Raw genomic sequence first — 12,500 nt, 5'->3', positions numbered from 1 at the left:
ATAAAAAAGAGTGCTGTAAACAAGATTTCTGTCAAAAACAAGTTTAAGCGAAAGAGAGGCATGGCCATGGACCGTGTCCCAATTAAATGCCTAAGGGATGAATAATTTTGAACCTGCCATTGCAAGCTAATTTCTTAAATGTACAAATACAGGACACCGTTTTTTGTCTAAACATAAAGGTAAAACGCTTGACTCGTTTTTCCCACGGCGTTAGTAGTAACAAAGGTTTCTTTTTTGAAACCGACAAATACAAGAAGACACCATTTCTTTTTTTACAAGTGCGTGTGTCATCACGTCAACGCAAGAGAGTTTCCGCATATAAATGTCACGCGATATTCGGCGTATCGACAGACAAATTAAAATTTTGAATCACGCGCATTCACAACATGCGATGAGTGTCAAATCACTAATTATGCACATATAAAGAAAAAAATGGAGTCGCAATCACGCAATCTTAAAATAAATAAATCGTAGCAAACCTGTAAAGTGGCAGTAGTTACCGCAATAAGTGAATTTTTTTGCATTGATTTAAACATCTCATGAATAAAATACATTTAAATGAATCACTGATATCTCCAACTGCTTTTCCTTAGTCGTGCTGAGACCGATATGCTGCACTTTCCACGAAGCATATATTGACAGCCGCGATGTCGATTTCAATAATTCGATTGTTTATTTCCAAAAGATTTCGCCCCTTGGTTACAGCAAATACTCTTCAACCAGACATTCGAAAAACATTGCTTAGTTAGTCATCCTACTAAATTACATACAATTTCCACAGCGATCACACAAATAGGGACAAATTAGTAATTGGAAGAGAATATTATATTCGTAATAAACGAGCTCGGTCTCTTCTGCATTCCCGATAAATAGGTGATCTCGCATAAATATAGTCATATCAACATACAGTATAGCTTGCGTTTGGTACACTTTCGCGTAAACGCAAAAAAATTTCCTCGCACACGGAAATTAAATTTGTCCAAATATCAAGTCATTGTTTGTTCTTAAAATTTGAAGTCCGCAGGCTCGCTAGATTGTACATTTAATTCGCAAAACTACGATGCGAACTGTCAGAAGGTTTAAAAATTACTATGAAGGTTACATACACTTACCAGCATTGATCGCAAAGCCACAGAAGATTAATAATAAAAATCCACAGTGTTGATCAGCCATAGTAAACAGTTGTCGCTTCCATTAACGGATCAAAGAATCAGGTGTCCACAAACAAGCAAAGTTGTAGTTCCCGCGCTCGATATTTCACGCCAACTTCTCATTAACGCTTCGTTCCAGAGTTCCTTCCTGCCTAAACGAGTACACGACATGGATTTAAAAATGCATTTAATCCTAGCTGTGGAGCCGAGAGGCTCTAGCTGCAGTGACTCTCAACCACTTCAAATTAACCGTGAAGGGTTAACACTATTTTGGAATATGCCACAGAGGAGATGGCGAAAAAGTGAATGATTTACGCGCACTATTTGGTTTTCAGGATATCCGTGTAGATAGTAAATGCTTTGTTTCTATCGAAACGCAATTCTTTCGGCATTTCTCCGCTTCCGTAGGAATAATTCTTTCAATGCTTCACACTTTCGAACGGACCGTGACCTAACCGTGGCCCACTCGATCGCGGTATATCACGTGTTGCATATAGAGCTTCAGGATTGGCTAATAATTGGGACATAAACAAAGGGGTGTGAGCACACTTCACAAAGAAATCAAAATGCGAAACTCTATTCAGAAAACGTATTTGCATTTAAACGAAGAAAACAATGCATCCAATATAGAAACAAAAGCACTCTTCAACTCTTAAGAAAATTACATCTTGTAGCATGACTATTTGAAAAATGTAACTCATAAAAATGCTTGGTTTTGTCCATTTTACACATTTTAAGGCTGTCGGTGATCAAATTAGAGGCTAAATTTAGTCGGTTGTCTCGCACGCGCAAAAAGAAAGACGATCCTGATGTGGGCGTAGATTAATACATGGCTGGGTGAATGTAATTAGCAAACGCAGTAAGACCTTTTTCAATTGAGTAGCTTGGACCCTTTCTCAGTTCCAAAATACTGTGAAAAGTGACCATGCGCGGGTTTTCGAAGCCCTGCATTTTGTAACCTGCCGATGTAAGGAACTTTCAACGTCTTTTTTCTTTGTCTGTTTGCTTTGGCTTTTGCCACCCAAGGCATGCTAAAGAACCACTAAACCATATAAAACGGGTTTAATGACACCAAACAACCAAATTCGGTGGGTTTGGGCACAGTTTGACCTCAGGAAGAATGAAAAGAAAAGTAACGCCCCGTATTCACTTGGGGTTAAAGAATTAGGAGATTAAAACTGGCAAATTGTTTGCTCTGGTTAAGTGCGCTGTGCTATTGTAGGTTATGCTGATCTGCACACTCTGCGCTCGTGTTGTCACACGGATAAAGTGTGTTCGACTGAATATTTGTCGTCGTACGGATAATCCTCTGGGCAAATTTGATGTCAATCCGATCGTCAGAAATCAAGCGAATGTCTAGTCTTATCAGATTATGACATAACAGTTAATGTCTAAGCGACGACAAAAATTTAAACAATTGCGCCCGTTATATTGTGAAAAAAAATACATAGTTCAGGATTCGCCAATGACCCATCTCGTTCACAATGTAAAACGTGGGCGGTGGGCGAAGTGTTCTATAAGAGGATTGAATTAGAGTGAGAGTAGAAATTAAATGCATCATGCAGCAAGTTCAGTAAGGGTATTTCTTAAATAGACAATCACGTGTCCTTTCTTATCTTCCACGGCCTCTGTCATCGTAGGTGCCGTGATACACCTGGCACAGCTCCCTCTTCCGGAATGGCTCATACACCCCTAAGAACCTGTGATAATTCGATCTTGATGGTTAAGAATTAAAAGCAACACATATACTCACGTTTAGCAAAATAGTCAGAGATCCGAGAGATAGAGAGATCAGACGGTGGTTGAACTTTATTTCGAACTTTTAGACAGAAATGTTCTCTTGTGTTTCCGGACTGACGTCAAAAATGAAGAACGTCTAATTCAATATCCTCGTCTCAATTAACGTATAATATTATCTGTTTTCCTTTTGTCTAATGTAGACTACTGAATTATGGCTGAAAAAGTCTATTTTTAGAGACACGCGAGAAACACTGAGCAAAAAAAGAGCGGTTGCCTCTACGACAGAAATTTTTTAGACACGTCGCATTTCCCTCACTCCTGCAAAGCGAAAACAACTTTTTTAGAGAGAAAAGGGACCAGAGAAGATGCCAAACCTGTATCGCTCAGTGTCAACCGCTGTCTCACTTAGGGAATTTGTCGGAGGCTTTGCTCTCACTCACTCCAAAACCCTAGATTATGGCGGAAAACATTGTCAGACTACTGTATTCCTTTGTCTTTGAGAATTAACAAATAATAAACTTCAAACTTAGATCCGTCTCATCTTCTCCTTTGATGTATAAACATGTCACAAGTCAAACTTACAGCTGACATAAAAAAGAAGACAAATTAAAAATACCTGGAAGAAAGACACAACTTCAAAGAGCATTAGTTAACAAAGCTGATACAAAACTGTGTCGGATTGTTACACTGAAGAAAACTCTGCATTTCTAGAAGCTGCGTAGTTTAGGTGTAAGTCGTTGCTCTCGGCTTTGTAATAATGCAGTTCTGCTTTAATATACAAACCCACACAATGCCAACAAGAGGACACCGAACGTCACTGAGCCGGTATGAATGTTCAAGTTGTGTTTTGCTCACATCGTTGTTGCATTCTGGATGTTGTTTCTTTGTTTCTTTATAAACCCCCAAAACGTATCAAAGATATCTTTGGAAGAATTTACGATTGTCGAAAACAGTTTTGGCGGATCGGTTAGGCCTTCCCCCGTTTTTTTTCTCTTCGTTTACCTGCGTCGTCCGACCCACCCACATTTTTGAATCTGAAAAAAAAAACAAGTAATGACTCAGGAAAACATCATGTTTTGAAAACTTTTAATCTGAAATACAAACATTGGTTTTGCCTAAACATATTTCCAGTTTCAACTTCAACCGCAGAGTAAACGTAACACTCTTCCACAGGAAAGGCTTTCTGTCCAAGTGGTGGAGAAATACATACGTTAACACTCTTAACTCTCTACCTGTTATGGCCATGACTCTTTCAGTCTGCAGCTTGGACGGCCTTATCCTTTTACGGTAGAATGCTTGGCCAGTTCATGGCTTTCAATTAGTGCGCATTCGATTTGCAATTCGATCTTGCATTTTGCAACCAATCTGCAGCAATGTGCAATTGCTGGTGGATAAACAAAAGGAGCTAATGAGAGATCTTTTGTTTTCGTCCATCAACAAGGCCTCGATGACGTCATGTGAAAAACCATCATTTTTTCTCTTTTACTCAAAATGAGGTCAATCCACTTTGTAGAAATCTTGTGGCTTACTTTATAATAGAGCCTTCGCCCACATCAAGCACATCCTAAATTCAATGCTCCTAATTTTATTGAACCACAACTGAAATCAGCTCTGAATTCAATTCAAATAAATTTTTAAAATGCTAATTTTGGCTGAAAATCTAAGAAACAAAGGGATAAAAAGTATCGCGTAGGATTTTGTTAAACTGACCGCAGTAGGGGAGAATTCCTCGAGTCCGCTTCTACTTCTTGTCAACGTTTTGTTTCGTGCTTCCTTCGACCGCAAAATATTTATTCTTGTTATGTTGCATTTTATCAAAATGTGTACTTCAAAGAAGTTTCAAAATCAATGACTTGAACTATCTTAACTAATCGCTAATTAAGGATGTTAAGTTCTTAGATCTATTAATTAACGCTTAATTAAACAGAGCAGCTGAGGTTGTTCGGCTTTAATTAAAAACAAAAATGATCGAATTTTACCTCGTTTTGTCTGCCAAAAACCTGTGATATTAGCCGTAGAGCGGTTAAGGGTTGAACTTTCCATGACAAGGTGATGATTTTTTAAAAAGTATTTTTCAATTAACTGAATTGAACATAAAAGTCTTTGCGCATACAATTGTCATGCAAAAGACAACGTTCATTGTTTGTCTATAAGGAGGAACAAATTCAACTTTAAGGGACATTGCTAAGTTCCTTGATAGTCATAAAGATTGTTGAAAGATGTAAACCTCTTATCAACCGAGCTCGAGGTCCGTACTGTAAAATTACGAACCGAGTTTATCAGTTTCCCGTTGATTTATGGCCCCCGCGAAGCGTAATTTTATAGTAGTTTATTATATCTTTGAGGTAATCAGCTGCGCGGGAAAGGAATTTGAATTTAGCCAATCACAGCGCACGAACTATCTGAGAGATATAATAAATAATGGTAATTGAACTGAGTGGAGTGCAATTTGGTCTGAAATCATACGTGTGATTTCAAAATTGAACGAGCGCGCAGCGCGAGTTCGATTTGAAATCACAAGTATGATTTCAGACCAAAATCAGTTCCACGACACGAAGTTCAACTACCACTTTATTACATCCATTTAGAAATCATACAATCATTATTTATAGGTAAAATATTGGATTTTAGTCAGTACGAACATTTTATTGATCCAGTTGGGAACAAAAGTTGCAAAATTTGCCACACAATGGTTTTCTTTGTCTTTCATTTTCCTGCAATTTGATTGATTACCTTAAACAAGCCTTGAAATCTGATTGGCTGTTTTGTTTTACTGTTCCTTTCTCATTGGCTGGAAAAATGGTGCAATTTAGGGCAAAAAAATGTGCCATTTGGGACTAAATCGCACTGCTGAGAGCCAATCAGATTGTAAGGATCACTGGTGATTTCTAAATGGACGTAATAAATATGTTTATAAATCAGTCATAAAAATTGTATCTTTTGGGATTTCTTGGCCTCTTCTATTTATTTTCACCAGATCTCTCCAACCTTAGCTACAGAAAACCTGATAACTACCTCAAGTGAATCAATCTGTTTCTTGATTAAGATAACATGGCATTATTTTTGGGATTTCCAGTTATTCAAAAAAGTTCTTAAGTCGCTGGGTCGCTGTACTTGAGCTAAAACAAGATACCTTATATAACTTTCCGTACATTTGTTATTTTTTCCTGGTAGTGTAAGATGGGGTATATAATGTAAAGCCAACGCATTGAAAGATTTCCGAGCCAAGCAGTATGCATTCACCCTAAGCCCGGTATGTTTGTTAAAGGACCACATTACTTGTTCACCGCGGCATCCATTGTAATGGTAATCGAGTGGGTAGACATATTTCAGCTTCCTGATTAGGTGTTCATAGATTAATACGCACGCATTGCTTGCCTTAAACATCTTCAAAATTTTTCCAAGGTTCAGGCACCGAGATCTGGTTTACACGTTCAATTTCCCTAGCCCTCCATCGCTTGTAATGACCCAATTCCCTATCCCGGGAAGACGAAGAACCAAGTCCACAATCCAGTACTTTAATTTACTGTGCCGTTTTTCAGGGTACCCAGGAAATATTTTGGGCACTTTGTAGTACTCAAGAGCCACATTTGGCCAGGGGCCCTTGTTTGAAAACGCTTATTACTTAGTCAAGCAGCCAAGCCCCAGAGAAAAGTCTTTACGGAGGCCGCTAAAAGAAGAAACTGATTTGGATGAATTAAACACAACTACTTGAGTCGATCTGGGCAAACGGAACTACGCGACGCGAAGGACATTTTGGACAGTAGTTGCCTATACTCGAGAACCGGGTACGGGGACCAACTCTGAACGGGGCAAGAGAGCGTCAAATTTCTAATTCCAGGGCGAAGATGCCAAACCTGTATCGTTGTCAACCGCTGTCTCACTTAGGGAATTTGTCGGAGGCTCTACTTTGGGAGTGAAAGATGTTGCTCTTGCGTAGGGAAAAACAAAGAGGGATCATAGGAAAGCAAGAAGAGAGCTCGAAGTCGACTGTTTTTTTCTCGGTTCCCTGTCTAATATTCATAGTCCTTGAACGAGCTCGGGCAAGTATTTAATTGAAGTTGTGAAACTTCCCAGAGATCCACGGAGCTGTTAAAGGTTTCATTTACCCATTCACATGATTCGTACAAAACTTGGATAAAGCGATTTGGTTAAAAATTAGACTAATCTACATTGAAACGGTCCTAGATATTTCGATTGATCTTAACCCAGAGTTAGCGCAACACATCGGCCTGGCTTTCGAAAAACCATATAGTTCGCAATACTTATGATTGAATCTAAGTCCTTCAATCATAAGTATGCACAAAAGCGGCAACACGTTTTATAAATATTTTATACATCCAGCCCAAGTTTCCACCTGCAAATAGTATAGAAGGTCTGAAAACCATATTTACTCAAATGTTAACATGGAAAGCTCTTGGAGATATTTCATTACTTATGGTATTAAAAAGTCTGTATGAAGCCTTTGTGGAAAGGTCACTAATGAGTCTGTAGCCAAAGCTATTGCAATTTCAGCAATTTTAATTATTAATTTTAAACTTCACAACTTTTACAACTGCAGTTGAGTAAGGAAGTCAGTTTAGTATTCATCAATTTGAGTATGCTAAGACCTGCGATTTACATTCCTTATGTCCCCTTTCATGTGACAGCATAAAATCGAAATCGAGGAAAAGTGGTCTCTGCTCGGCAGAACAGACCCTCTAAAGAGTTCGAATTACAAGTCCAGTGTTTTGAGCGATTTTCAGTTGTGTCGAAACTAATTTTACGTTTGCATTGGTTATTTCCTTACCGTGATAGCAAATTGGCTTTAGCACAAACTCGAGGCACTTATGTCAACTGCAATCGTATAAAACCAGAATCGAAACTAAAACTATTTCGCGTCGCGTTAGGCGCCTCCTACGCGTCTAACTTCGTGTTCCGATTGGTTCATTTGATTTTATACATTTTGTTATTACTGGCCAAGATTAAGGGCCTACTGACGTATTTTTTGGGGTGCGTTGCTAAGGATGTAATAGTTAACTAATTCGAGAGAATTTGACATTATTTTGGTCAGTTTCCGACTTTTGTAAACCAATGACCCTAAATATGACGTCATCATGCCACGCCCATGGTCACGTGACCATTAAAAGAAAACTCTAAATTTGTCTCTGTGCTACACAATTTGGGTGTTTTATCAGTGGTTTCATAATTTGTATTCGTTTTTGCATCCAGCCAAGCATGGTTTTCTTTTTATTTTGAAAAATGTTATTTTTAGAGAAATAAACGATACTGAAATACCCATAAAATTTTCAAAAAAGATAATTTGAAAAAATCAATGCTTACCTACATTCTGTATCTGGAGGTGAAACGTGCCATATGAAAAAAAAATTAATTCAATTTAAAGACCGCCGGAAATTTAGGTTTTTTCTTAAACCGGAAGTCAGTTTGTTTACGCATGCGCAGTTGATCTGAGAATGAGTGTGAGGAAGGGCAAAGAAAAACCTTCGATGCAAACAATATTTCGTGCGGTGATTTTTGCTTGTGAATGGGTTTTCTCGTCAGCTCACTATATGATGACGTCAGTCACCGGAAGTAACATTTCACCTCCCTAGCAACGCGCGAAAAATCCGTCAGTGGGCCCTTAAGGGTGTTTACATAATACCGGGGCAACTTTCGTCCTAGAGAGAGTTCATTTCGCCGGTTCCATCTTGTGCTTCTACATTCATTTACATAATACCAACAGAAATGTCATACCGTAACGAGTCATCCCGGCCTAAAATTTCATTTCGGTACGAAATGTCGCAACAGTATCGTGTGAACGAAGAAAGTATGAAATAGGCTTGTCGGTGGACTGGAACGGGTACCGCGCGCGTAAATTTCGTCAATCCATTCACAGATGTCACTATTTAATCAGTGCCAAGTGTGCCTTCATGTAGACAAGATATGAAATCACGTAGGCATCATGTAAACACGATATGAAATCAAGTATTTATGCCGGTGTAGGCCTTTATAAGCCTTTATGACATCAATTTAGAAATCAATGATGATTTATTCCCAAATCGCACTATTTTTTGCTCAAAATCGAAATGAGAAAGGAACACTGAAACAAAACAACCAACCAGATTTCAACGCTATTTTTAGGTAACCAATCAAGTTGGAGGAAAATGAAAGACCAAGAAATCCATTTTGTGGCTAATTTTGCAACTTTTGTTCCCAACTGGATCAATAAAATATTGGCACTGACTAAAATCTTGTGTTTTAGCGATTAAATAATTATCGTGTGATTTCTAAATGGATGTAATAAAGTCATATTGAACTTCGTGTCGTGCAATTTTGGTCTGAAATCATAGTTGTGATTTCAAATCGACCTCGCGCTGTGCGCTCGTTCGATTTTGAAATTACACGTATGATATCAGACCAAATCGCACACGACTGAGTTCAATCACAAGAGCCGGCCATGTTGAGTCCCAAGGGATTGAAAACTTTTGTCTTTGCGCACTAAAACTCGTTCTCAAACATTTCAACTCGAGGCTCCGGGTACGATATGTATTAATTGTCTATGGCCAATATGGCCACCGCGCGAATAGGGGCGAGTTTTCTCATGTAAACAGCCCCTAAATAACATTGGGCTTTATTACTTTTCCCGCCCTCGGCATCGGCCACAGGAGCCTGCTTCGTTCTCTCATTGGTTAATATCATTCGGTAATTTAATTGTTTGAAATTGGCGAAGTAAATAACTTAAGGTTTCGATTGACTACCACTCTGTAGTGAGCTAGATATCAAAGCCCGACAAAATTTCGATATTCGATTTTAATCGACAAGAATAGCTTATGTTTATACAATTCCGCTTTTCACATCAACCCGAGAGGATTGTGCACTGAAAGTGACCGAAACATTATAAATTCATTGATATTATGCTTTATAATACAATGCTTCTCTTTGTCAAATAATATTCTAAAAGTCTTGTCACAGAAATCATGGAAAAACAACCTATAAAAATTTAATTGAATGGCTTACATGCCAAACTCAAAGACTGACTTGAAAAGCTAAAGTTGCCGACACAATTACATAATAAGGTAAATGCGGACGACTCGTTAAAACTGTGAGATAATCAAGGGCCGGAATGATTGAAACTTCAAAACGTTTCGCCGCAGAAATCAAATATTAACATTATCTGAGCGTTGCTACAAAGCTGTGTCTTTTATTTAGTGACTTGTGGTTTTCGAAATGATTCCCTGAAAAGGAAAAATAACCATTGGGAAAAGGTATGTAAAACGAAAAACGAAACTATTGTGTAAGGTTTAGAGTTTTTAGACACAGCAGACACAGGAAAAGAGTAGACACAGGAAAAGAAATGTAAATGGTCATGAAGAGTTTGAATTTTCACAGTTTGTATTTTTTTCATCCATGAAAACAGTTTGACCTCTGTCAGCTTACTAAAACGGTAAGTTACACGACGCGTACGAACTGTACCATTTATAAAATCGTGAATAAACGGGAGAAGATGGATAAAGGACTTATTTGCAAAGCGTACCATGTCCCGTAACACTGAAACACACTTATCCTGAAGAGAAATTTTATGTTCAGAGGTTGATCTTTCATTTGAGAATTTCTAGTAAAAATCTGAAGGTCGAAAATCTCTCTTTTTACGCTGTAAAAATAATGACGAAAGTTTCACATGCATGGGGTTTATTTCAAGTTATGGCTTCTATCAGAATGGCAAAAGTGTTGAACGATTTGGAAGTAAGTGTTCTAAGAAATTCATAACAAGCGTTTGGTAAACTAGTATGCACAGAGCTACGGGTATCCTACTGAGTAACAATAATAAATGCTTTCTTTTATTAAAACTTTTGCTTGTAAATGAGTGTGAAAATAAGATACTGTAGACGCCATGCAGCGAAGAACTCAACCTGTTTCAGGCGTTCAGACTGTAAGAAGCGGCTTTAGGAGTGAAAGATGTTGCTCTCGTGCGGGGAAAAACAAAGAGAGATCATTGGAAAGCAAGAAGAGAGCTCGAAGTCGACATTTTTTCGTGGTCCCCTGTCTAATACTCATAGTCCTTGAACGAGCTCGGGAAAGTATTTAATTGAAGTTGAAGTTTTATCCGAGCAACGACGACTTCTACGTGTACGGTGACAGCAGAAAACAATAGGTTTAGACGGAAATATTTTTCGAAGGCGACTCGTGAACACTCGGAAAAAAACCGATTTTGCCGCCCTCTTTCTAACAACGACGTGAAATGACTAAAAGTGAGCTTATATCGAGGTCTAGTATAACTGATAATAAATTACTTCAGTAAACTTTGCGTTCATTTAATTTTAATCCTTGCCAGAATAGTTTCCATGCAATTTCATTGTCGAGCAACTTGGTATAACCTTAAAATAATTGCAACAAGGTCATGTTATATTAACAGACGACGTTCTCGTAGCCCTCAGTCGTACTTGTCGATCTAATGTTAACGTACTTCCGCAACCCAGACTTCTTATTGTACAAGAAATTGTTATCGCATAAAAAAACAGAGAGAGTGTCAGGCACAGGCCGTTCCGTGAGTTTTGGCAAGGGGAGACTAGTTGTTCACGTGCTTTGTGTAAAGGCGCATCCTTTGTAGTTTTCCATCTTTCGCAGCTTCTTTGCCGCATAACTCACGCTTACCAAGTCTTCGCGCAAGCTAAAACTTGAAAGAAAGGTAAAGCATTGCGTTTACGTGACCTGACGAGAAACGGATGGTTGCTGTTTGACCTGTTTGTAATGAAAGCATAGAAATGCTCATATTCTCACTTTGTAGGAAGCAGCGGTGAGAGCAATCGCCTCCCACCAATGTGGCCTGTGGCCCGTTTCTCGAAAGTCCCGAAAACTTTTCGTCCATTTGTGAAACTGCCAGCCGCTTGTTTTGGAAAACCGATCTTTTAACATGTTTTTAAGGTAACAAAAAGAAATAGAACTGTGTAGTTTGACGACTTGAATCCTCTCCGTTCTTGAGATACAAAGGGAATTGTGACACCCGGAAATGGCCCGTAAAGTTTCGGGACTTTCGAGAAACGGGCCCCTGGGTTCGATTCCCAGATTCGGTGTCATATGTGGGTTGAGTTTGTTCGTTCTCTTCTCTGCTCGGAGAGGTTTTTCTCCACAAAAACCAATATTTGATTTGATTTGAGTTAATTTCTTTAGTGTCCCCAATTAGTGATCTTGTGCTAAATCCATTGACACTTAAATAAAGTTATTATAAAGTCTCACTCTCACGCTTCATCTGTAGGTAACGCACATGCAAGAGATGAGCTAAACTTAAATACGTTTCCTTGATTATTGGCCAAACGCAAATTCTAGCCGGACCTTTGACATTTACTCTCTCTCTCAGTTGCTTAATGGCAAATCCCCAACACATTTCCCAAATGATATTTTTTTCTATAGGTAAATTTCCTGGCCAGTTTTCCTGGATCACCGAGTTCCAAGGAACAATGATACTTTTCTCTGAGGGCTGTAGTCTGGTCGCTGTTACCGTTTTCCTTTTGGTGACAGAAGGTAAAAGTTTAATTTGATGTCAAACTACGGCAACCTAAGTCAGGTAAATTAACGCCACATGGTTTAATTAAACAAGAAAGTCAATCGTGCTGCTCGCGCAATGCGCATTTC

The 12,500-nt window shown here is 38.6% G+C and overlaps 2 protein-coding genes and 1 long non-coding RNA gene across 4 annotated transcripts in view; 1 reads left to right on the top strand and 2 right to left on the bottom strand.

The window, feature by feature from the left end:
• The window catches only part of LOC138060525 (protein sidekick-2-like), a 50,963-nt gene extending 49,350 nt beyond the window's left edge, over positions 1–1,613 (bottom strand). The window contains exon 1 of the mRNA XM_068906332.1: positions 1,113–1,613. Within this exon, the coding sequence (XP_068762433.1) occupies positions 1,113–1,173 (61 nt within the window). The 5' untranslated portion in view covers positions 1,174–1,613. The remainder of the gene's footprint in view (positions 1–1,112) is intronic.
• Positions 1,614–2,683: 1,070 nt separating this feature from the next.
• The window catches only part of LOC138013518 (neuronal acetylcholine receptor subunit alpha-10-like), a 17,019-nt gene continuing 7,202 nt past the window's right edge, over positions 2,684–12,500 (top strand). Inside the window, exons 1-2 of one of the 2 annotated variants that reach the window (XM_068860611.1) lie at positions 2,684–3,716; positions 12,279–12,389. In XM_068860611.1, coding sequence (XP_068716712.1) covers positions 12,326–12,389 — 64 coding nt within the window. In that variant the 5' untranslated portion in view covers positions 2,684–3,716; positions 12,279–12,325. The remainder of the gene's footprint in view (positions 3,717–12,278; positions 12,390–12,500) is intronic. The other variant, XM_068860610.1, reaches the window with a different exon arrangement.
• On the bottom strand, positions 2,943–4,181 carry LOC138013519 (uncharacterized). Its single transcript, XR_011125253.1, has 2 exons — positions 4,124–4,181; positions 2,943–3,925 (listed from the first exon to the last, which is right to left on the bottom strand). It is a non-coding gene; the product is annotated as an uncharacterized lncRNA (long non-coding RNA).

The sequence above is a fragment of the Montipora capricornis genome, chromosome 8 (assembly GCF_036669925.1).
Source record: "Montipora capricornis isolate CH-2021 chromosome 8, ASM3666992v2, whole genome shotgun sequence".
NCBI classification, from domain to species: Eukaryota; Metazoa; Cnidaria; class Anthozoa; order Scleractinia; family Acroporidae; genus Montipora; species Montipora capricornis.
Note: the sequence above shows the minus strand (reverse complement) of the source record. Positions and strands in the feature narration are given on the sequence as shown.